The sequence below is a fragment of the Abramis brama genome (assembly GCF_963993115.1).
Source record: "Abramis brama genome assembly, chromosome: 5".
Classification (NCBI taxonomy): Eukaryota; Metazoa; Chordata; class Actinopteri; order Cypriniformes; family Leuciscidae; genus Abramis; species Abramis brama.
This window is the reverse complement of record NC_139967.1, coordinates 24,688,101-24,714,254: the sequence shown is the minus strand read 5'-3', so window position 1 is coordinate 24,714,254 and position 26,154 is coordinate 24,688,101. Positions and strand designations below refer to the sequence as shown.

Below are 26,154 nucleotides of genomic sequence, written 5' to 3'. Positions count from 1 at the left end.
GGCGGCCTTGTTTCGTTTTACTGCATTCTCTGTTACTTGCAATGATGTGTAAGATATTCTGCTTCAGCCTGTTCTGTTGGCATTTTTTCAATATGTGTCTGTCTGATTTTGTATAATTAAGAATCTTTTTTCCTTTATGACTTTATATTAAACTATTACAGGGCTCATCAAGGAGGAGTTTTTCTTGTTTAATATGTTTCTTTTTAGCAATATATTTTTACGTGTCAGAAAGAAATATACACTGACTGTTCAAAAGTTGGGGTTAATATATTTCTTAAAGTGCCCTAATTATGCTATTTTAAAGGTTCATAATTTTGTTTTGGAGGTCTTCTACAACAGGTTTACATGCATCAAAGGTCAAAAAACACTTTCATTTTATCACAATATACATTGCACATCACCATATTTTTCAATGATTCTCAAACGACTCGTCCGAAGATTCAGTCTCTCTAAATCCCTCCTTTCCATGAGCTACTCTGCTCTAATTTGCCAGACGGCCCAGTCTGTTGTGATTGGTCTACCGCTTACAGTGTGTGTCGGAAACAAAACGCCATTACCATAACTGAATTTCAGCTCCGGAGGCTTCCTCAAGTTCACCGATTATACACACTGTAAAGACAGAAACGATGGCGTTGATTTTACCATATCAATCTGAGCGCGAGTCCGATGATGAAACATTGGAAGAACTAGTTATTCAACCCGAACCTCCATCGGAAGGACGAGTTGAGCAGGACGTTTCTCAGTGATGCACTACTCAGTTTGAAGTAGATTATGAGATGTTGCAACTGTAATTCTTCAGCATTAACAAGTGTATGTCCATCAACAAGTAGATTTCTAATTTATTGCAGTGCACGTGTGGAAACTATATCAATAACTGTATCAGTATCGACGCATACGTTAGCCGAGCACTGATGTGAATGACTGTAACATTAAAGTTTTTAAAACAAATCTTGCTCCATCCTTTATCCATTCAATAACAACAACAGACAGTCTGCATTAATGGACACAATTTTAGGCAGTAGTGGACCCAGAGCTCATTTGCAGAAGTATTTCAGTATGACAGTAATAACGTGAGTTAGACCTACACAATATAAAACACAAACCTGCTGTTTTGAAAACCCAGAAGAAAATATATACATCTTTAATGGAGAAGCTTTTTGTAAATCCCATTTAGACCTCACAGAGATTTGAGAAGCAATCATCAAAAGGTTATACTGCTGTTGTATAGCTGTGGTAATTCTTCACATCTTTTGGAAGTGTTTACAAAGAGAATTTGCTTCTGCAGAGCATAAAACAGCGGCTTCTTGACATGTACACAACACCAGCTTCAGTGTTTGAGGGCAGGTCAAAGTTAATGTTGTTTGCGGGCAGCCAATGCAGACCATAGGTGGGCATTTGGCAAATGTGTTACCGTGTTACGTATGCAGGTCACGAAAGAGTTCCTGACGACCCATTTAGGCTGTTCAGAGTCGATTTCTTTCTTTTGGGAGACAATAACTTTATTTATCGTGCACTTTTGACTTTACAACTTTGCAGACCGTTTACATTCACAGACAGCTGTATCACACACTGCATGAAAGGTAATATTCGAAAAAGCATAATAGGGGCACTTTAAAACATAAAATTATACTGATTGAAGCTGGCATGAAACTCTTTTGCACTGACCCGAGGCCTGTGGGCCTTGTATAATAGCATTCTATAATCAGTTTTATTTTTTTAATTGACTTTCTTGCTAATACATTAATTTCTTACATGTTTTTCTGTCTCTTTCAGGTCTAAGAAGTTTATTGACTTCATCGAGGGTTGTCTTGTGAAGTCCTATCCGAGTCGTCCATCCACAGAGCAGCTATTGAAGCACTCGTTCATCAGAGACCAGCCCACTGAGAGACAGGTCCGCATCCAGCTCAAAGATCACATCGACCGTACACGCAAGAAACGCGGCGAGAAAGGTATGTGCAATGTGTTTTCTTTAATGTTGCCTTTGCAAATGATTTTAGACAAAACATAAGAGCAATAGAGCTTTATTAAACACAGAAGCCCCAAACATTTCATGACCCAAGCACTTAATAATTAATTCAGTAGTTAAATCAGTTTTATCATCAGAGTCAGGACAGATGCAGGGGCTCCTCTTGGGCTATAGATTATAATTTGTCCACAGGAGCTCTGTGGTGGAACAGAATATTTAATAAAGTTTGTTTACTTGCCTTTGTGCAGTGAGGTCACCAAGACTCCCATCCAATCAGAGCTCATCTTTGCCTTGGACCACAAATAGGGTGCTTGTGCATAACTGCGTAGCTTAGAGTAACTCATGAGATCTGTGGCCAGGAGTGTAATCAAATAGCACAGCTGGGCTTGAATTATGTTTCTTTCTGGATATGAAGAATGAAGAAAAGCTAAAAATGGAAGCATCCAGCCAGCAGCCTTCAGCATTATTATTAGAGCTCACACGGTATCAGTTAAGGAAGAGTGCAGATGATTTAGACTCTAAAGTGCTGCAGTATGCATAAACTGTGTTGAGCCATATTATATTAATGCCTAAAGTCTTTCTTGTTATTTTCCTGCCCTCATATCTCTCTCTCTCTCTCCCTCTTTCTCTCTCTCACTTTTTCATTTTGTCTTGATTCCTCTCAGAGGAGACTGAGTACGAGTACAGCGGTAGTGATGAAGAGGATGAGAACAGAGGTGATGAGAGAGAATCCAGGTAAACACAGCAGCATCTGTGTTTACACAACCCTACATAGCACTACACAACATTGCAGAAGCTCTCCCCAGTGTTGCTGACATTTTGTAACTTTAACTTAGCATTATATAGTGTGTGAATTTTATATCAAAGTTTAATGTATAGAGACACCAGAGATAGCTAAACTCTAGGGTCGAGCTGCATTAAAGTGAGAAAAAAAAGGTTTTGCAACTTGACTTAAACTATTAGATAATTGACCTAAAACTTCACATAAACTAGTAGATAATTTCACTTAAGATTTGATTTGGTAATCAATTTTCCTTGAGAACTGACTTAAACTAGTAGATAGCTGACTTGAGATTGAGACTAGTTGATAACTGACTTGAGTACTAGTACATAACTGACTTGACTTGAACTAGTAGATAACTGATTTGAGACTTGGCTTGAATTCAATTTATCTTTTGATTCACATAAAACTTCTGAGAAAAGATTTGAGACTCGTCTGTACATGTCTGGATGAGTCAGTAATAAGTAAGCCATTTGTTTGTTTAAGGTGGGATCATCAAATCATGACAACTGCTATTTGGAAACAATCATTATTTTTGCAATTGCGCTTGGAGCTTTGGGGCAGAAATTACACCCTTAATAGATTTGTTTAGGGAACTATTTTATGGTCCTAGATGGTTCCTCGTAATGCTCCATTAATGCTTTATCATGTTACTCAACATGGATCAATCCCTACTCACTTGCACATGAGTGCATGCCCTTGATGTAACTGAGAGAGATGAACGTTCAGTCCTCCTTGCAAACCTTAACTGTCTAAATCAACTGACTCTCCTGTTTCTCTGTTTATTTATGTCTGAAGCTCTATTTTGAATGTTCCTGGTGAGTCGACATTGCGGAGGGATTTCCTGCGGCTGCAGCAAGAGAATAAGGAGCGTTCAGAGGCCTTAAAAAGACAGCAGGCGCAGCTCGCCGCTCAGCGCAGAGACCCTGAGGAGCACAAACGCCAGCTGCTGCATGACCGGCAGAAACGGATAGAGGAGCAGAAAGAACAGAGGCGTCGCTTAGAGGAGGTACACATGCATGCATGTGCACATGAAAGTCACTGAACATCATCTTTCTTCTCACAGGAAATAAGGGCAGAGTGCCAATCATAAAAGGTGGTCTGTATTTGTGCACTGACAGATACTTGCTCTGTTTGAGATGTGGTATTTTCCTCCATGCATAACTTCACAGGTATAATCTCCATCTGTCAGTGTTAGAAAGTCTTGCAAAAATTCCCATTTTGCTGTCTGAAGTGGACGAGCCTTATGTAAGCTAGTCTCTGCTGAACTTCAGTGAACGAGGGCCGCCGCACGCAAGCGCCAAACAGACAGATCGCAAAAGAATAGGAGCGCGATAATTCTAACTAAAATATATATAAATAAATAAAAATTTATGCAAAAAAAAAAGTTTTTTTATGATTTTTTTTATGGTTCTTTTTGCAACCTTCCCTGAAGCATAACAGCTCCATCTTTATTTACTTTCATTATATTTAAAAACGTGCCCAGTGTATTATTTTGGGTTCCAGAGAATAGAAGGTGATGCAAGTATGTAATAACAAGAGTAATTAATGACAAGATTTTCATTGTTTGGTGGCCTAATCCTTAAAGTGTTTTAGATTTTATTTCCTGTCCATGAATGTTGGACTGAATATAGATCAGAACAGCTCATTGAACGCTGCTAAAATTTATGAGCAGAATATTTTAGAAAAGTCAATGTTTGACATAAAACACGTAGTTCACAGCCAGAAGATTTACAGCAGTGTTTGTTGAAGTGCTGAACATTTTTCTCTTATCTGGAGCCGGTCTTTCTTCATTAGAGTGAACACAGGGAGGTATTTGTGGAATTTTGTTAGGTACATGTTGGTGAATTTGAGAGACACACCCGGTAAATGGGTGAGAACTCTACATACTCTGCAAAGTCAGACTTTTAATTGATTTGAAAGTGGTCATTGTCACTGGATGACTGTGGAAGGACATGATTAGCATGACTGCCTGATTATCCTACACTAGCTGAGAGAGACATGGGGTGATGAATAGGCCACAACACAAAGGAGTGTGTGTATTTGTTATGTACTGAGCATCATAAGCCATTATATTCATGTCTGCCTTTGTACACTAGGAGAGATTCCCAAAGTCAAGCCCCTCACAGCTAAGCTAATTAATAATCAAGAACAGGTGGGATCAAGACATGTTTGCTGAGGGATATAGAATATGGCACTTAATTAACTTTGTATAGTAGGGTACAAAAGTCTGAGACCACTTTAAAAATCTGACCAAATTTGCAATCCCATTGAAAGCAAAGGAATATTTTGAGCTGAAATATATTATTTTCATTTAATAATGCACTACCATTCAAAAGTGTATTACTTTTATTCAGCAAAGATGCATTAAATTGATCAAAAAGGACTGTAAAGACATTTACAATGTTACAAAAGATTTCCATTTCAAATAAATGCTGAATTAAATGCATTTCAAAAAGAATTCGGGGGGGACAAAATCTATCACTAAACTATTAAGCCCAATTGTTTTGAATATTTGATGATAAGAAATGTTTCCAAAGCACAAAATCAGCAAAGTATTTAAATAGAAAACTGTTATTTTAAATTGTAAAAATATTTCACAATATTACTGTTTTAACTGTATATTTAATCAAATAAATGCAGCCTTGGTGAACATAAGATACTTCTTTCGAAAACATTTAATAATCTTACTTGATAGAATAAAAATAATAGGAACAATAAATATTAATAATAATTATAACATCATTATTAATAACATTATTGGTATTTAAATACTATTAATTTAACAATTTTAAAGTTAATATTTAACTCTTCTGCACTATTTCTAGCTCACTAATCATAAAAGTAAATTTGTCATTGAGTAGTCGGATGTTCTTCCATTGAAGTGCAAGATGCTTTTCTCATCATCTCTAATACCACTTGTATATGAAAAAAATATATGTACATGCATACATACTGTATATATATCCCATAAATTTCTCACAAACACACTTTGTCTTGCTGATATATTTAAATTCAAATGAATAATTATACTGTAAAATTGCTTGTGTTGGGAATGATATAGTTTAGGTTTGCTGTTCAAAGTTTCATACTGTATATAGGCCATGTGCGGTGTGACAGCAGCACCATCTAGCCACTAACCCACTGAATACAGCACCGCAGTGCACTGACTCACCAATATCACTATACTCACTCTCTCTCACCATAACTGTGCCCAATGTCTTAGTCACTTTCGCTTTCTCTCTTTTCTCTGGCTATGTTCTCTGTTCTCTCCCCCTTAATTTCCCTTCTCAGAAGCATTACTTGATTTTTTAGCAACAGGAAGGCTCTCATTATTTCAGCCAAATATGTTAAAGTGACTCACTCTCTCTCTATCTCTCACACGCACGCACAGCAACAGAGGAAGGAGAGAGAGATGGTGCGGCAGCAACAGGATAAAGCTCCTCACCGGAGACTCGATGACATGAGACGAGAGGAGGACAGGAGGATGGCAGAGAGAGAGCAGGTAACCAATCACAGCCACAGAACTGCAGCCGGGCCGGCCAATCGCAGCCTGGCGTGGGTGTTCCCCACTCAGCACAGCTCTGGCCCTGGAATGTCTGTGGAGTGGTTGCCATGGCAGCAGGTTCTCAAATGCAGTGTGTGTGTGTGTGTGTGTGTGTGGGTGAGCCGTGTGCAGCCCTACATTCAATACAATTCAAACGGACAGAAACACAAAAGACCAATCAGCATGAATTAGTGCACAATGTGCCACAGGACACACTCTTCAGAACGACCTCACATGTACATGCCTCACATCACACTTCCTTCAGTTTTCCTCCTCTAAACGACTGGAGAAACACGCATACGCAACACACTCCTCAGAGTGGCAGGAACTAGTTGTAAACACTCACTGCGTGCCATTTTAAGATTATAAAAGCGGTGTGACGTTACGGCTCTACCGCAGTAAGTGAATGAAGCGCGTGGAACAAATCTCTTCACTCTGTCGAGGTGTCTTCAGCCATTTTAAAAAGCCCATCAGAAACACTTCTTTAAAATGTCTGCCTCTATCTTCAGAGGCTGCACAGACAGGTGTATCTGTCCGCTCCCTCAAATACCTTTTTATTCTATCCTTTAGAGTCTATTCTGATCCGTCTCTTCCTTCCTCTCCTCTTCCACTGCTCCCCATCTCTCTCTCTCTCTCTCTCTCTCTCTCTCCCTCCATCTCTTTCTATCCCTCTCTCTGTAGGAGTTTATAAGACATAAGTTGGAGGAAGAACAGCGGCAGTTAGAGATACTGCAGCAACAATTACTGCAGGAGCAGGCATTGCTAATGGTAACACTCCTTTCTTTCTCTTCCCTCTGTCAGTCCTCAGACAGTTTTGGTGCGTGTCATGTTACAGGACCCCGAGATTGTGCTGGAATGATCAGAATCCGCCCGGTTTCAGAATTTGAAACATACAAAGCAGGGTTTTGAAATGTTCTGGAGCATGGGTCTTTAATTATTTAATCATTAATTTGATGAAAATATGCATTAAAGAAAAATACAGTATTAAGTTAAATTCACCCAAAGCTAGTGTTAAGAAGCATAAGTTGAGCTAAATGTTTAATTGTTCCTTCCAAATGAAAATAAAATAAGTTATTTAAAATGATTTGATTAAAAATGCTGTAAAAACAGTAATACTGTGAAATATCATTACGCTTGTAAAATATCAGTTTTTTATTTGAATATATTTTAAAGATGTAATTTAGCTGTAATCAAAGCTGAATTTTCATCATCATTACTCCAGTCTTCGGTGTCGCATGACCCTTCAGAAATCATTCTAATATACTGATTTGCTGTTCAAGAAGCATTTATTATCATTATCTGTGTTGAAAACAGTTGTGCTGCTGGTTCATATTTTTGTGGAAACAGTGATTTAAAAAAATGTCAGGATTATTTTGATGAATAGAAAGTTCAATAGAACAGCATTTATTTGAAATAGAAATATTTTTTAACATTATAAAAGTATTTACCGATCAATTGAATGCATCCTTACTGAATAAAAGTATTAATTTAAAAAACACAACTTTACTGACTCTAAACTGTTTAATGGTAGTTTATTTATAAATGAAAACAACAACGCTCTTAAGTATAAAGCAGTTTTAGACCCCTGTTCTTAAACATGAGAACCTTTGCTGAAGTGAGACACGTGTATGTGTCTTCACAGCTCTGTTTATGTTTTAGTCAATATAACATAAAGATTTGATTTGGTAATTTGTTTATATTGCTTGGATTAATTTCATTTTAAATGTACAATTTGCTGCGAACAAGGTCAAAATATCAGAAGAAAATACAATATGACATAATTACACACAATATTACATCACTGTGTACCCAATACAGCAAGGCTGTTTTACATATTGTCCAATTGCTTGAAATCCTTGACAGAAGAATTGTACAGCTAAGGGAAATGTTTTTCTTTCATTCTTTAGTTGTCAAAAACTTCAGAGAATGTGAGCCAATATATCCTAAAACTCAAATAATCACGTTTTTGTGTGTAATTATTCATTAATTCATAATTATTTCCTTTGCATGTTGGGAAGGGGCATATGTTTTACATTTTTCTTTGTGTCTCTGTGTTTGCGCATGTGACACTGTGCTGTTTTGTGTTAATTATTTCCTGTGCCTGCAAAAAATGCCATGTTATGACTTCTACATTTTTTTTTCTAGTTAATAAGTTATTAATTGTTTGTTCATGTGTGTGAAGGAGTACAAGCGTAAACAGCTGGAGGAGCAGAGGCAGTCGGAGAGACTTCAGAGACAGCTGCAGCAGGAGCACGCGTATCTCGTCTCACTGCAGCAGCAGCAGCAGCAAGACAAGAAACCACAGATGTACCACTACAGCAAGAACCTAGAGAACAACAAACCAGCCTGGGCTAGAGAGGTACGCTTACACCCTGCTGGAAACAATAGTGCTCTGAATTGAAGCATCACAATATAAATTCTCATGCTTTGTTTCTCAGGTTGAGGAGCGCAGTAAACTGAACAGACAGGGCTCTCCCAAAATCTGCACTACAGTCTCTGACACCAACATACAGTCCCGTTCAGAATCAATCAGCCAGTCAGGAGCTTCACAGACTCCACCCATGCAGAGACCCGTGGAACCACAGGGTGGGCAGGGAAAGGTGTGCTACCTGTCATTTTATTCCCTCACTCAAATCTCAGCGGTCATATTCGGCTAGAATGCAGTGTGAATAAATATTTATATAATAATACAAGAAAACATCTGTGTGAGTCTGCTTTGGACTGTATGCTAGTTAATGTCTTTTGTTTAAAGCCAGGGACACACCAAGCCGACGGTCTGCCATCGGGCAACGTCAGGCCGTTTTTGAGATCCGGCCGACATAGTTTTTTCTGACGTTTTTATTCAACAGAATCTGCGTCGGGCCGTCGGTGAGAGGGAGAACTCTGATTGGCTGTTCAGTTTAGCAAACGAGTCAGTGCACGAGAATAAACACGAAAGTGATGAAAGCAAGCTAAGAAGTCATGACGGCACAGACAGAAAGACTGTTCTAATTTCACGTCATCTTACCTGAGCGTTCAACAGCGCAAATATTTTCATAATAACATGAGCGGAGTGGAATAAAGAACGTGATCAGCATGGTTTATATTCAAAAATGGTTTTTGCTTTGTTTATGGTTTGTATAACTGCTTTCATGTTCCCTTTTTGAATGACGAATATAGATGAGTTTATCTGCTTCAATTGACAGTTATCTCATTTACACGCAGGCGCAGAACACGCGCGCTAGTCGACAGTCGTCTGTAGTCCTTTCAAGAACAGATTTTTTCCCTGACGTAGGCAATGCGAGGTGACAACACAGTCGGCTTTTATCAGCGCTAGTTCTTTGGCGTCGTTTTGGTGTGTCCCTAACTTAATGATATGGAAATGTAAATGCAAAACAATATATTGATTTCTAAAGACACTTTTTATAGATGTCCACCTCAGTAATTTAATGTCTTTGAACTATGTACACTATTGTTCAAAAGTGTGTGGTCGGTAATATTTCTTATCAAAAACAGTCAACAGTCGCTCAAAAAACACTTCTTATTATCAATGTTTAATGCAGTCATGCTGCTTCATAATTTTGTGGAAACCGTCATACATTTTCTCCTGATTCTTTAATGAATAGTAAGTTCAAAAGAACTATTTGAAATAGAAATATTATAACATCATAACTGTCTTTACTGTCATTTTTTTAAATAAGTTTTATATATTCTTGCTGGGAAAAAAACTAATTCTTGAAGAAAAATATTCTTAAACTTTTGAACGCTAGTGTACATTTTAGGGTTTTCTCCAGCATATATTGATTTGTTGTTATTAGCCATTATTTTTTTATTAATTAATAGTCATTTATCATGTACTTATCATGAAAGAAAAAGACTTGCAGGAGGATGTCATCATTTCTGTTCTTGAATGCTGCATGCTCTGGCTAACACTTTACTCTCTTTTCATTGACTTTCTTTTTTCTTTTTCTTTCCTGTGGGGCCCACTCGTTTCCTCTGTAATCCTCCAACATTTTTGGGAACATCCTCTTCACTTGCATATCCTGCACTTGATCTTCTACCTTACTCTGCTGCCCAACCCTCATTTCCTGTAAACTGCTTTACTGATTTACGCTCTCTAAAACTCTTCTAAACCCCTTTTGCAAAACAAACAAAAAATCCTAATTTCTCTCTCAAATAAAAATAAAAATCTAACCTTGCCCAACTGGCCTACCTTTTACCCTCTCACTTTTCTTTTGGCTTATGTCTCATCTTTTATCCTGTCCTCTTGTCCTCACTCCCATCTACCGTAGTTCCAGATGGCCCACCTGGTGCCGTTAAAACCGTACGCCGCTCCTGTCCCTCGCTCCCAGTCTCTTTGTGATCAGCCCACTAAGACCATGTCCGCCTTCCCCACCCAGGATCCCTCTCCCACACCCACACCTCGTCCTCTACACTCCAGAGAACTAGTCCGTCAGAACTCAGACCCCACCTCAGAGACCCCTGCCCCTCAGTCTCGACCAATGAGAGACGACCGGGGACCCTGGATCCGTCTTCCTGAGATTGAACAACCTCCTAAAGTAAGACAGAATATTGTTTTTTGTTTTCTTTCTCTCTCTCAGGTTTGTGCAAACAGCTTGTGCAAATACACAATGTAATAGGTGCTTATTAATATCATTGTGGTTTAATGTATCATTTTCCCATAATCCCTTGTCCTTCTCTCTCCCTTAGATTCCTCAGAGAACAGCCTCCATAGCCACCGCACTGAACACAAATCTCTCCTCTGGTATCAGACACCCAGTCCGAGCAAGGTAACATACACGCGCATTCAACTGAAGTGACACAAATCATATGACTGCACTGACTCCTGCACCGTGTGTTTATTCTGTGTCAGTAATCCCGATCTGAGTCGCAATGAGCGCTGGGAGAGAGGAGACAGCATGAGCATCATGTCCAACCTGCCACAGACCGGCTCTCTAGAGAGACACCGCATACTCAGTGAGTGTTGTGTGGGTTGTGTTTTGCCAACTTGCAGAATTTAGTGCAAAATCAAGCACACTCTGCAATCTTTGCGTTAGCTTGCAATTTGTCCTATTTCCACAATTTGACCGCAAAGAATCCTGGGAGGGAGAAAAGCAAGATTAGCTTATAAAAATCCCAAACAAATTAATCAATACATGTTCACCTGTCCTGCAGAAAAGCAGAATTATGAATATTTCTGTGCTGGTGCCACCATTGCCTTGTGAATGGGCGACCAGGACCACAAATATTTACAGATAATTGTACTTTCACATGAAATCCAGGTGGCACTGCTTAATAAATGTTTTAAAAAAAGGTTTGTATGAATGTTAGATAATAGAAAATAATGTTTAATCATTCCAATCCATCTGGGAACATCTGGGGACATTCGCAGTTGGAAAACAGGGTTTGTCTGCAGGAATTATAAAGTTTATAATGTTGTTGCGGGTTCATTTCAGGCTCGTCCAAGATGGATTCCTCCCCCACCCTCTCTCATGACGGCCGACACAAACCAGGAGAATCCCGAACCTCATCGAGGCCCAGCAGGCCAGCGGTGAGATACAGACACACACACACACACACACACACACACACACACACACACACACACACACACACACACACACACACAAACAAAAGAGTCGCATGTTAAAAATACACTCACTCATGCACATAGAGTCCAAAATCGTTCGCCCGTGTCTTGTATAGAATGAACACACTCGGCCCTCCTCTAAACACTATAACCTCTGTTCCTTACATTTCCTCTGCTCCTTTATCCTTCTCATCCCTCTCTCCTCACATCAATCTCTTTTCCTCTCCCTCTTCCTGCCCTCAGAGCTATAAGAGAGCGATAGGAGAGGTCAGTGCCCGTATCCGTGTATCAGCATGAGTCTGTATCGGTGTGTGTTCTTGCATGCTTGCATTTTCTCATAATGATGCTAATTGTCAAATGAATGTTGTTTTTTCATTGCATTTTTAAAATAATGAATAATAAAAATGTAATTCTGGTGAATCACAGCATAAATTACATAAGATTTAAAATATTAAGTCTGTCAATCAAATTAATTACGGTTTGGATATGCAGATGAATGAATCAAGTGAATCAATAATCACTTACCATAGGCAATACCATTCAAAAGTTTGGGGTCAGTGTTTTTTTTTAAATATATTAATGCTATTGTTCAGCAAGGATGCATTAAATTGATCAAAGTGACAGTAAAGACCTGTATGTTACAAAAGATTTCTGTTTCAAATAAATGCTGTTCTGTTGAACTTTTTATTCATTTAAAAATCCTGAGAAAAAACGAATCAGGGTTTCCACAAATGTTTAAGTAGTTAACTGTTTTCAACATTGATTATAAGAAATGCAGCAAATCAGCATAAATGATTTCTGAAGGAACAAGCAACACTGAAGACTGGAGTAACGATGCTGAAAATTCAGCTTTACAATCACAGGAATAAATTACTTTTATAATGTGTTAAAATAGAAAACATTTTTGATCAAATAAATGCAGCCTTGGAGAGCAAAAGGGACTTTTACAACATCTTACCAGCATCAAACTTTTGAACAGTACTGTATATTTTCTGACAAAGGCATACCAATGAAGATGAGTTCAGATGAGTAAAGGCAGATGAGAAAAGCATTAAATAGACAAAAAGTGTCTACAGCAATCCATTTTTGCAGGGATACATTCTTAAAGGGATATTTCACTAAAAAAAATGGCATTCTTTACTGGCCCTCATGTCAGTCCAAACCTGTATGACTGACTTCTGTGGAATCCAAAATAAGATGTATTTTAAAATGTTTTTTTCCCCCATACTATCATTCATTGAGGTCTTGTTTTTGAGCCCATTGGCTTTCATTATTTGATCATGTGACATATGTGGACATTATTAAAATGTATTTTTTGATGTTCCACTGAAGAAAGAAATTGATGACAGAATATACATTTCTGGGTGAACTATTCCTTTAAGAGCCGTTCACAGAGAATGCGCTATTTACACATGCATCTCAGAACATTGCGTAGCATCTCACGTTTTTTTTCTCCAGAAATCTCTGTCCTGTTGTTTTCAACTGAACACCAATCCACAACCATCGCGTCTGTAGAGGGACAGTCCCACGTTCACAGCCTTTGTATAACCACATTCACCTTCCCCACCAAAGATCCCATTACCACACCCACTTTCCAGATAGCTTTTGAAAGCCAGAATGCATGATCAAACTCTTATGGTCTGACTTAATCTGGGGAGATCCAATGCTATTGTAATGGTGACTCTAGATGTGAGATGTGATGAAGTGTTGCTCACTTGCATGTTGATTTCTTCTTCATGTGAATGTGTCAGGACCATGGGCTGTACTCTAAGGAGCGGGCAGAGGAGCAGCCGCGGCCCCCGGTGAAGGCTAATGACTACTCCTCTTCCTCAGAAAGCAGTGAAAGCAGTGAAGAGAGTGAGAGTGGAGAGGGAGCAGAAGAGGAAAGCCCTACTGACCGGTAGGAGACAACGATTGTGTGATTTATTTTTTCACTATGTTAGGTACAAAGTCTGTAAAAAAAAAAATGTCTGGATGATTTGTTTTTTTTGGTTTTCATTTGTTTTCTTTTAATGTGTGTATCAGCCCACGTGATGCAGATTCTGACTCTGTAAACACTATGGTGGTCCATGAGGAGGAGGAAGGTGAAGGAGGAGACGAAGAACGTGCTGGAGGATATGGAGACCAAACCATGCTTGTACAAAGGGTAGGATTTGTGTGTGTGTGTGTGTGTGTATACGTACTGGTTTTACCTACATTGAAGATTAAATGTATTCAGGTTTCAGGTCTCTACACCCACATTATAAGGACATCCAGCTGTCCCTTTAATTCAAATGGCTAATTAAACTTACTAAACGTTTCTTAAATAAAATGTAAAAATGTAAGTTTTCTGTGAGGGTTATGTTTGGGGGGTGATTCACTACCTACAGTTTGAGAGTTTCAATCAGTAGTGCCTCAGAAAAAAAATATTTTGAGTGTTTGTTTGCATGTGTAAAAAAAAAAATGGGTTTACTGCTTTTGATGGACTATGTTTTTCCTATGTGAAATCAAGTAGAACATGAATAATACCTGTGCCAATGTGTGTTTGTTTCTGTGTGTTTGTTTTTGGCAGACTCCAGAGAAGCGTAGTCATAATGGATACACCAACCTGCCTGATGTGGTTCAGCCCTCCCACTCTCCCACAGACTCGGCCTCCCACTCTTCCCCTGGGAAAGACTCTGCCTATGATGTGAGCTCTGCCCACCTAACTTTTAAAAGCTTCATTCTCTCCACCATATATAATTGTATCATGTTTTCTTACTTTGTTTGAGTGATACACAGATACACTGCACAACATGTGTGTAGTTGATTGATTAACTAAGATCATGCAATCAATTTCAGTATCAGTCCAGGGGATTGGTGAAGGCCTCTGGAAAGTCCTCTTTTACTACCTTTGTGGACCTAGGAATGTACCAACCATCAGGGGGCACAGGAGATAACATCTCTGTTGGAGGTACGGTATTAAATTGACTGACAATTGCTAGGTATTTTTTTTTACAATCTCGCATGAACTGTCCCATTAATGTTGTTTCTAATGCTCAAATAGCATTAAAGGGATCATGACACAAGGAATCACATTTTCTTTGATCTTTTGACATTTAAGAGGTCACTGTACTATTAAAAACAACTGAAAAATTCATCCTCGCTGCAAAAATACCAAGCTGCCAAAAAGACTTGTTTTCCACCTCTGTCTATTTGTGACGTCACACTGCAACAGATATTTGCATTTGACTGCCTCCACAACACTTCAACTGCTATTTTATCCGTTCATAGTAATATGAGTGTACTGTCTTTGTATATCTTAAGTCTTTGAATTGTGTCTTGACGTAAGAATTAATCTATTTGAAAGTATGTGTATCTTGTTTTAAGGATCCTTATGTGTTTTTTACTGGAAAACAAAAGAACTGATTAAGAAAATAATTTACGATCATTGCTTCATTGTTGTGAAGTTGCTGCTGACAGATGACTCAATCACTCACTGCTGTGCTTCTCGGTTCTCTGATTGTGTCGTTTGTGGGTGTTGTAGGTCTGGGCTCACGTTTTGAGCAGCTGAAGCTGGAAGTAAGGAAAGGCTCCATGGTCAATGTCAATCCCACCAACACTCGTCCAGTTAGTGACACTCCTGAAATCCGCAAATACAAGAAGAGATTCAACTCTGAAATCCTCTGTGCTGCTCTCTGGGGTAAGAGCTGAACGAGAATGGGTTGTGTGTGTGTGCGTGTGTCTGTGTGAAAGCTTGCCAGTGTTTGCTATACTAACAAACTACATTTTTCATTATGGTTTCTCAGCTGTCTTTTAAGGTCGGCATGAAACAGATGTGATAGTCTTATCCTCCCTATTGCAACGTTTATCTAAAGTGAAACAGCTTCTCGAACTAGAAAAAATGTAGTGCGGGACTTGATTTTGTCCATCGGAAATCAATTGGATGGTTGGACCGTTGTGGTTTGCTACTGCTGTGATCTCATGTGAGTGACAGGTTGTTCAGGCCTTGCGCCAGTAAACAGGAATATTTTTTTTTTATTAAAGATTACGAGGGCACATGCATTTTAAAAATGTGCACGGATACATTATTTATAATAAATACTGCGCTATTCCGTAAAATATAAGAATTGTCCAATTTGATTTCATGGTGACTTTAACAATTTCGCAATCTGAACACATGTATATCTGCTTTTGAGAGAGCTGCTAACAACTTGAGCTAGTGTTCAAAACAGACATGTCCAAGTTAGTGCATCGAGAGCCCTTTTAAAATGTCCTTGATTTCAAGTACCATTGGGTCATTTCGGGTAATTTTAGCTCATTGGTGTGTGTTTTGTGTGAAGTTTGCGCAATTTGGCACGTTGACGAGAACGTGTCTCAATGTCCCTCAAACCCATGCATATTTAAGCTAAAAATGCTTGAAGCAAGTGTCCTAGAAACAGGACCGTTTCCTCTGGTTCTGCGGCGATGCCAGAGCAACAAGTGATTTCTACCTTCAACTTTCTGCCCATTGACATTTTCTGCCCAAATCTTTTCCAAACTTGTCCTGCTTCATCAGCTTGTCACTTGGCAGTCGAGTTATTTACAGCATTTGTCACAATATGAGTTCATACGGGAAGTAAGGCTATGTGTGTGTAACTCTTTGATGTACTGATATGAACTTTCTGCTGTCATTGCCTTAATTCCCTGAATGTGCAAGACTAGTTTGGTGGCAGTGCCACCCACTGGCCAAATTACATAAAATATGGACAAAAAGTATAGAAACGGCCATTGGGTCATGTTTCTTAGCGCCAAACATTTCTAGGTGCCTGGAATTCAATACCTACGTTTTGTTGTTTTTTTCACCACAAAGTGTGTCTTTTTTTTTTCTTTCTTTTTTTGCTGCTACTCCTTCAGAGTCTGTCAAACTGCCTTATCAAAATAGTTTTGACTGCATCTGAACTACTTTAAATTCAGTGAAGCCCAAAGCTTGACAAGCTATAATTTTGAGAGTAGCTCCCCAAACACTGCCTGTGCATGTTATAGGTCATGAGGGTGTGTGTTATAACTGTGTTTGTTCTGTCAGGTGTGAATCTGCTGGTGGGGACAGAGAACGGTCTGAAGCTGCTGGATCGAAGTGGCCAGGGTAAAGTTTATCCACTGATCAACTCACGCAGGTTTCAGCAGATGGATGTTCTGGAGGGACTGAACCTCCTCATCACTATATCAGGTTACACACGGACTTATATATCACTTACACAAACACATACACGCATGCATCTACTCATCATTCTGTTAGGAGGACACATGGATACATACAAGCACATCATTTAGAGGATCTTGATGTTCAGTATCTCTCTCTCAGGCAAGAAGAATAAGGTGCGTGTGTATTATCTGGCCTGGCTGAGGAATAAAATCCTCCATAATGACCCAGAGGTGGAGAAGAAACAGGGCTGGACCACTGTAGGGGAAATGGAGGGCTGTGTCCACTACAAAGTTGGTAAGTGTACAATTATAGACTGCACTGATACTAAATTTCTCCTTATCCGCAGATACCAATAATTCGATTTTCTTAAGGAAAAAATCTCTCCTAACTAATGCTGTAAACTATACAAGGAACAATCTCATTTGGTACTTTACTATAGTATTAGATGTTAATATTAACAACGGAGCTATTATATTCAACTGGTATTTATTTTCAGAAATCATTTTGAAAATAACTGAAATATTTGTATGCAATTCATAAACACTCGTCTTGATGGCAAATTTATTAAAACATACATATCAAGAGTAAATAAGCTCCTCTGTAGTGTTTTTGATAGCCAACTAGTGAACTGTGAACACTGAATAACTTTACTGAGGTAAATGCAACATTACGTGGCATTGTTCACAAGATGATTTATTGATTATCCACGGTTGAAACACTGATTGAGGAATTGATTCATTTCAGTAAGTTGTACTGTATCTTTAAACATCTTTTGATGTTCATGCATAATTTGTGTGTGTGCTATAACTTGGATTAAAGTGGAAGACTCGCGCTCCGCGCTGTCGCTTGAACTGAGGTGTCTACAGTTCCGTAGCCACCTCAGATACGTCACATTTAAGTACTTCATTACATTTATTAAAGGTGCTATGAACCTTTTTTTTTTTTTTTTTTTAGTGAAATATGAAAGGATTAAGTTTCTGGTTATCGCTATGAAGAATGCGGTGGAGGTTTACGCCTGGGCTCCCAAACCTTACCACAAATTCATGGCCTTCAAGGTAGACCACAAGTTTTTCTTATTGTCAGATTGGTTTATTTATCATGTGCTCGACTTACATGGTGTTTACTGGCCATTACAAGGTTGATGTTTTTTTAAATTGAGGGTAATTTTGGGGTCAGTAAGAGATTTTTTTTGTTCAGCATATTAGAATGATTTGTGAAGGATCATGTGACACTGAAGAGACTGGCGTAATGATGCTGAAAATTCAGCTTTGTCATCCCAGGAATAAATTACATTTTAAAGTATGTTCTAATAGAAAACAAAAAAACAACTTGGAGAGCATAAGAGACTTCTTTCAAAAACAGATTTTTTTTAAAAAATCTTACCAACCCCAAACTTGTAATTGGTAGTGCAAGGAATAATAAATACTATACTATATTTAAATAGTAATAGAAAGTAGCAAGTATCTTTTTTAGAGAGAGAGAGACAGCGCAGTTTTTGTTTACAAGTAGCATTTTCAAGTTCACTTTGAGGTTTTTTGGGGTGGATTAACTAGCTTGGCAAAACACTGGATTAACTAGCTTGGCAAATTTTTGTAAAAGATTCACTTCATCATTCCACACAATCTCTGTAATGTGCTGTAATTTGAACCTTCTGCTCATTCGTATGTGTCTTTCTTCCCAGTCGTTTGGAGACCTGCCACATAGGCCTCTGTTGGTTGACCTCACAGTGGAAGAGGGTCAGAGGTTAAAAGTAATCTATGGGTCAAGTGCTGGCTTCCATGCCATTGATGTCGACTCTGGAAACAACTATGACATCTACATTCCTGTACATGTGAGTTACGCTGTCATGTGATACACCTTTTTCACAAGATGACATGGAAGCGATCAGTGATTTGTTGATCAATTGGAAAATAAAGAAGAAAGTTTAATGGATACTTGCAGAGAAATGAGTCTCCTTTGATGTTTGTTCCTCTCTTTCATTCTCTCTTACTTTCTTCGCATCTGTCAGATCCAGTCACAGGTGATTCCTCACGCCATTGTATTCCTGCCCAATTCAGATGGGATGGAGATGCTGTTGTGCTATGAGGATGAGGGTGTTTACGTCAACACGTATGGACGCATCATTAAAGATGTAGTGCTGCAGTGGGGAGAAATGCCCACATCAGTGGGTGAGTGTGTGCACACACAAACATATTCTTCTCTCTGCAGAATCGCGAAAATGGGGAAAGGCCTGTCTGAATGAAAGCACATAAGTTGTATTTTTCTTGTTGTAGATGAACCTGTATTAATGAAGTGAATGATAAAATATTTGTATGTCTCTTTATTTGTGTTACGCATATAGCCCACATCTGCTCTAATCAGATTATGGGCTGGGGAGAGAAAGCCATTGAGATCCGTTCTGTTGAGACGGGACACCTGGATGGAGTCTTCATGCACAAGAGAGCTCAGAGGCTTAAGTTCCTGTGTGAAAGAAATGACAAGGTGATACATTTTCACACACACACACTGCACTTTGCACAAATGGGGTACAAAATAGGGCCTCTTTTTCAAAATAAATGCAGATACTAGAGTGGATACTTAACTAAACCTCAGGAGGTTTATATGTTATATGTATTCTATGGTCTATGATGTCTGCAAGTTTTACAATTCTGTTGCCAAAATATGGGACTACCGTAAAACTTCAAATAATAGCTTCTATTTACCCAAATCGCCGAACTGCACCGGCTTGTATTTGAGACAGGCGTCTATAAGAGACAGGCCTTTAATTTAGTGTTGAGATGATCAAGCATGACAGTAGGAGGTTACCACATTATATTATGTTTTATTTATAATTAATTCGAATGTGTTTAACAAATCATTTAATGTAAGAAATGTCTGTGGCTATTGTCAGCATAAAAAAGAAAACATAAAAAACGAAACGATGTGACAGCAATGGGCAGAACACAAGTTACCGCTAAAATCCATCGAGCATATGAACTTGTTGCCCGAAACACATCAACAAGAAAGAATGAAGGCTACCCTGTAAAACAACTGCAATCATGTGATAGAAAATTACTCTATTCATCACTATCATCATCCCCGCGATCCTCAATTACAAGTTCATTGGCGAATTCCTCCTCCACGTCGCTCTCCTCCACTTCTCCCTCTCCAGCCTCCGCTAACTCTGCCTGCCTTGCTTGCACTAACAGCTCCCGCCCAGATGCGCAGGGCTCTCCCTCTTTGAAACAATGGATAAGGTGATCCTCGCTTCCATCAGAAGCTACTGTCAGGCCACATACCTAAGGATAACATCCCGAAGTTAGAGGGTTAGTTCACCCAAAAATGAAAATTCTGTCAGTAATTACTCACCCTCATGTTGTTCCAACCGCGTAAGACCTTCGTTCATCTTCGGAACATAAATTAAGATATTTTTGATGAAATCTGAGAGCTGATCACTTGTCCAGAGGCTGCTAGGTGACCGAAACTTGCTGGCCCAGAAAAGTTATTAAAGAGATCGTTAATATAGTCCAAGTGACTACAGTGGCTTAATCTTAAGTATATCAAGCGACGAGAATACTTTTTGTGCGCACAAACAAACAAAAATAACGACTTTATTCCACTATTCATTTCCTTCTCTCTGGGCCTCGTAGTGTTTTTGCGCAGCGCGTCTGTGTTACACGTCATCACGCATCACACACATGACCAGCGTCGGCCAATAGTGAGCCTACGTGGTGACGTGTAACACAGACGCGCAGCGCAAAAACACTACGTGAACCAACTAGAGGCCCAGAGAGAAGGAAATGAATAGTGGAATAAAGTCGTTATTTTTGTTTGTTTTTGCACACAAAAAGTATTTTCGTCGCTTGATATACTTAAGATTAAGCCACTGTAGTCACTTGGACTATATTAACGATCTCTTTAATAACTTTTCTGGGCCAGCAAGTTTCGGTCACCTAGCAGCCTATGGAGAAGTGATCAGCTCTCAGATTTCATCAAAAATATCTTAATTTGTGTTCCGAAGATGAACGAAGGTCTTACGCGGTTGGAACAACATGAGGGTGAGTAATTACTGACAGAATTTTCATTTTTGGGTGAACTAACCCTTTAATGAAATATATTATCTCCTCTTTCTCCCTCACACACACACACACGCGCGCGAATAGTGATGAGTCCTTCATGAACGGTTGCGTCTGTCACGTGAAATCTAATCAAAACATAGAACAGACGATCTGACGGGTTTTAGAAGATCAAATACAACCCGATACTAAAAAAACAGACCAGGCCTCTATTTGAGACCGGCCTTTATTTACCCAAACCTGTCGTCACACCAGGCGTTTAAAAGAGACAGGCGTCTATTTGGGACTCGGCTATTATTTGAAGTTTTACGGTAAGTACATATCTAAATACAGTTTAAACCCCTGACCCCCCCCCCCCCCCCCCCCCCCTGCAAGAAACATTAAATAAACCAAAATGTATAAAAAAAAATGATGAGGAAAAACACTACAATTGATGTAAAAAATTAAAGAAAATGTGATAAGATTTTCCTGTAGAGAACAAATTATGTTACTTAAAGGGTGTCTTTTTAAGTAATGTTGTAATTTATTGTGATTTTTAGAATAGGGTAATGCTTAAAATATTATTTACTACTATTAACTGAATATCAATTCAGTAAAAATACTCATCCACTTTATAATGCAATCATGTTTTTTCTTTCTTTCTTTCTTTCAGGTGTTCTTTGCGTCAGTGCGTTCTGGCGGCAGCAGTCAGGTCTACTTTATGACCCTCAACAGAAACTGCATTATGAACTGGTGAAAGAGCCGCCACATAAACATAGATTCTGCTGTGTGCACACATACAAACACTGAAGAGATAAAGAGTCCTCACACACAACACCACCCACATACACTCTCACACTGTGTAAATACACACACTCCTACAGACATAACACACACATAGTTATTTACTTCACATCTTCCTGAAGACACTCCTTCACCATTCTCCTGTGATCTCTGAGCCAACTGTACTAGGCGTGTGTGTGTCTGCCGTGAGCGCGCTGCTGACCTCAATGTGGTGTTCATCTAATTATGGGTTAGCTTTCAGCTCACTGGGGCCAACGTTCCTCTCCGATGATATTTCTGAAGTTTTTAGGACCAGACAAAAAGGATAATTGTACATTATTCTACTAAAAATGTGTGTAAACTACGAGAATCGCGCGCGTCTTGTGACGCAGCAGCGGTGTGTGTGTGTTTGAGAGACTTTATAAGCTACTTTGAGCAGCAGAAACAACTTGAAACTCCAGTGGTGTGAGGTGGTACTGCAACATCTGTAATTTTCCATTTCCACTGTATAGTGTAGTAGTTGTTTGTTAATGGTTGCATTCAGAGTTTCAGATAAAAGTGATATAATGCTTTCTTTCAACAAGTAGAAGTTTAGAAACTGATTTAACAATATGAGTTTTAACATATTCTGAGACAGCTTCCCTTCCGAACGAGGGAAGGTTTTCACTTTCTTGATGTATAAACAATAATCTGACGCCTATGTCACCAAACTGTTTGTTCGATGGAAATGTCGGTGGCCGCTTACAAAGCAGAATCTTGCGTTTTACTTTTCCACTAGTCAGCTGGTGAGACCAAGTCACCCATAATGGAGCAACAGTCTCTGGTTTCGCTTTTCAAAGCACTTTTTTTTTTTCTATGTGAGAAGTATCATCATATATATACTACAGTTTAATATTCTCCGTATGTAAACGTATTTGGTATTATTCCTACTTTTATTATCTGCTGTTCTATAGCTGTTCTATTGCAATACGTGCTGTGTGCTCGTTCTTGTTCGAAGTTTCACGAGGGAGTTTCTCTTGGGTTATTCTGATTTTAGGCAGGAAGATACAGTAAGTTACTCCGGATATGATTAAAAGCACTTTTTGGCAGCATAAACGTATAGTTCGGTTGTCACAATGTAAATTGTACATAGCAGTCATGATCGTATTTAGATAAGTCTTATTTGTATTCAGTAGGCACATGATTTTTTTTTTTTTAGGAGTACAATCACTACACGACTGCATAATACACTTGAGAGTGATTTCATAACCGAGTCAAGTTTGTGCTGTCAAAATTGCTTCTGGAAAGTGTAGTTTTTTTAGGCAGGCTTGTAGTTCATCAGGGACGTGTGCATTTGATCAGACTTTTTTTGTTTAATATTTGGACCCCACCATGTTTTAGCAACAGAAACGTCATGCTTTATACAAAGACTTGGGTGGATCGGAGCAAGAATATTCTTTTGTTTATCTGACAGTGTGCAAACGAAGTGTGTGTGTGTGTGTGTGAGAGAGAGAGAGAGAGTGAGCAGTGGAAATATGAATCGGTAAGATACAGTAGGATCACTACAAAGCAATAGTTTAAGGATTAGTGACGGGTTTGTGCCTGGTGTTACTGTCTCCAGCTCTGCAATACTAGACCAGAGATTATTCTCAAACTTTTCACTCATTTCCATGCAGATAATCTACATTTACATGAATAGAACACCTTCTCAATCTAGTCTTTTCATTTCTCATTCCCTATTTGACAAAGATGGTATTATACCATTGTATCACTGTAACAAGTTTGTGTACTCTAATATTTGTTGCACTTTGGTCCTTCCTGAACATTTTTTTGTAGTTATTAACACTAAATGATTTTAGCACTGATTTGTAAAGTAGTTTGTGGCGGTACAATCATCATAGGTTACCTAATTGCCCCTCCCCTCCCCTCTCCTCTCGCTGGACTCATTGGCTGCTGTCGCACAGTCTAGACGAGCACTAAATGCCAATGACACATTCAGTCAGTCATCATTTAACATTGCGGCACAACACTTCAGACAAATAATTATAAATAGTTGCATTTCAGAGAGAGGCGGAGACTAATAGTTTGATTTTTCATCATCTGTAGGTGTGCGAAATCAAACTACTTGAACACTACTGTGCCATTATAACCGATTCACTCTCTCTGAGACTTATTTAATTTTCTTCTCGCCCCTCATCTTTTACTTGCTATAGAACTTAAGCATTTTCTTGCTTAGTAAATCAAACTGCCATGTTTACTGAAATAACAGTGCCTTGGATTAGGGTTGGGTGTATTTGATCGATTGTGTGCGTGTGTGTGTGTGTGAGCATGTGATTGTTTCAATAAGAACTGAAGTTCAGGGAAGAGAATAAGTCCAGTGCGCAGTTATAGGTCTTGTGCCAACAAAGTGCACTTAAACTGACAATAGCCAGAGCACCAAGACAGGCTCCTCTCACTCTGATTTAGCACAAAGCCATGCCATATAGAGTCCATTCCTCCAGTTTGAAGGCAGTGCGTTCCTCCGCAGTATTTAGATGTTTCTTTAACACCATAATGCAGTTCAAATGCCCTACAGTTACATGACACGATGAGCTCTTTGTTCCAAAGTGCTTGATGGTGATGCTCGTAGCTCCCGTTTCAGTGGCTATATCATTTTGCCAAACAGGGAAAGCCTCTGGTTTTCATGCCGGAGGTTCACAAAAGGTTCGGGTTGTCATGGTGAGGAGCTGCTCGCATGCGTTTGATGTAACAGTCCCTGGCATCCCAAGAGCTCTTGGAATTTGCTGAGATTTTGCCTTTATGCTTAAAAGTAAATGTGTATAACAGCATTCACGCTAATGACAGAATTTATGTTTTTATAGCAGAATTATGATATAATGAACAACAAAATAAAAAATAGAGGGGAGATATGCTTTATTAATTAGATGGAAGAGTTTATATTTGGATTACCATGGCCTGTTGGGAGGAAATGTGTGTGTGTGTGTGTGTGTATATACAGTAACCCCTGAATCATTCTTATTTTTGACCTAAATAGATGTGAATTGACAAAAAAAGAATATAATGAACGTAACCTTGTCAGTAGAAATGAATAAAGAATTGCATTTATGTATGTAACAGTATTTTTTTTTTTGGAGCACAAAGCTTCTCCCTGTCGAGCTGTACATTCAGTTCGACTCGTCTCTCTCCCCTCTTTTTCCCAGCGAGTGTTATAAAAGCGAGCGTGTGGGTGTGCGACTGTGCATGTGTGAATAGGAGAGCTATTTTTGCGTTTATATCCGCGTGTGTGCTGTTCATTATTCCCTCAGAGGAAAGAGAGCGGGTGGGGGGGGAGAGAGAGAGAGAGAGAGAGAAAACAAGACCAGTCGAAAGCTATTGAGAACCAGTATGTTCAAACATACACGCATCACCACTGGACTCGACTCCGGTCATGTTTGTAAATGCCACTGACGAACACATTTTAGTCATTCTACAGCAGCTGACCACAGGCCTGATCTCGTACAAAAACTCGTATTGATGTGAAATCTCACACGTCAGGGGTTGTTTTGAAGGCACACGTTGTTGGCTTTATTGCAGACGTTATTGAATGTAATCAGTTTGTTTTATTCTGGTTTATTAAACCGATCTGTCGAAGGCTTGGAAGAGTTTGACCAAATCCATGGTTTAGGTGCAGATATTTTCCACTCCATCCCCTTCCTAGAGTCTGCAACAGATTTGAACAAATGTTTTTTCATTAAATGCCCATTGTCTATTCTATCCAACGAGAGTCAGTCTTTAAAAAGCTAGACCAGGTCATGTGTGTAGCGGTCTTCGAGAGACGTGGAGCTGTCTGGTTTTCGTTTTAAGGCCTTTACTGCTGTGTTTGAGGTATTTATCTACTCTAACAAGAAGTGGCATTTCTCTCGCCGTTCTCTAGTAATACAAATTAATCCCTTAGCTGATTTTTTGTCAAATATTTACTACTCCAAAGAAAAAGAGTTCATCATTTGTAGTTCTTTTACTGTGTGCTTTTGGTTCAATCTCATAGCAGTAGCCAGGAGAGGTTAAAGGTTGGATTTGGAGGTCTTGACAAAGTTGATCCTCTGTGATGGGTTGATTATTATAATTTACTGCTTATAATTTTTTGTTTCAGAAAAAAAGTAGATGTTTCAGACATTTTTAGTGTTTCTGTTTAGGAGAGGGAATGATTTCATGAACAGATGATTTTAAGTCTTAACGATTGAATGCATTCACAAGTCTGTAATGTCTCAATACAGCATTATTTGAGAATTAAAATAACTTGATCTGTTACAACTCCTTGTGTAACTCCTTTTTTTTTTTTTTTATTCCTTCCAAGCTCACTCACTGTTAGATTT

At 38.9% G+C, this 26,154-nt stretch overlaps 1 protein-coding gene across 5 annotated transcripts in view; it reads left to right on the top strand.

Annotated features, from left to right (window-relative positions):
* Positions 1–26,092, top strand: part of mink1 (misshapen-like kinase 1) — a 40,769-nt gene extending 14,677 nt beyond the window's left edge. Inside the window, exons 9-32 of one of the 5 annotated variants that reach the window (XM_084113281.1) lie at positions 1,774–1,949; positions 2,632–2,701; positions 3,546–3,756; positions 6,142–6,252; positions 6,976–7,062; positions 8,477–8,653; positions 8,733–8,894; positions 10,674–10,832; positions 10,984–11,063; positions 11,147–11,250; positions 11,730–11,824; positions 12,107–12,130; positions 13,615–13,763; positions 13,889–14,009; positions 14,415–14,531; positions 14,684–14,795; positions 15,369–15,524; positions 16,887–17,030; positions 17,166–17,300; positions 17,961–18,061; positions 18,688–18,837; positions 19,015–19,174; positions 19,348–19,487; positions 21,714–26,092. In XM_084113281.1, coding sequence (XP_083969407.1) covers positions 1,774–1,949; positions 2,632–2,701; positions 3,546–3,756; positions 6,142–6,252; positions 6,976–7,062; positions 8,477–8,653; positions 8,733–8,894; positions 10,674–10,832; positions 10,984–11,063; positions 11,147–11,250; positions 11,730–11,824; positions 12,107–12,130; positions 13,615–13,763; positions 13,889–14,009; positions 14,415–14,531; positions 14,684–14,795; positions 15,369–15,524; positions 16,887–17,030; positions 17,166–17,300; positions 17,961–18,061; positions 18,688–18,837; positions 19,015–19,174; positions 19,348–19,487; positions 21,714–21,797 — 3,025 coding nt within the window. In that variant the 3' untranslated portion in view covers positions 21,798–26,092. Of the gene's footprint in view, positions 1–1,773; positions 1,950–2,631; positions 2,702–3,545; positions 3,757–6,141; positions 6,253–6,975; positions 7,063–8,476; positions 8,654–8,732; positions 8,895–10,565; positions 10,833–10,983; positions 11,064–11,146; positions 11,251–11,729; positions 11,825–12,106; positions 12,131–13,614; positions 13,764–13,888; positions 14,010–14,414; positions 14,532–14,683; positions 14,796–15,368; positions 15,525–16,886; positions 17,031–17,165; positions 17,301–17,960; positions 18,062–18,687; positions 18,838–19,014; positions 19,175–19,347; positions 19,488–21,713 lie in introns of all 5 variants that reach the window. The other 4 variants (XM_084113278.1, XM_084113280.1, XM_084113282.1 and 1 more) reach the window with 4 other exon arrangements.
* Positions 26,093–26,154: the final 62 nt, after the last annotated feature.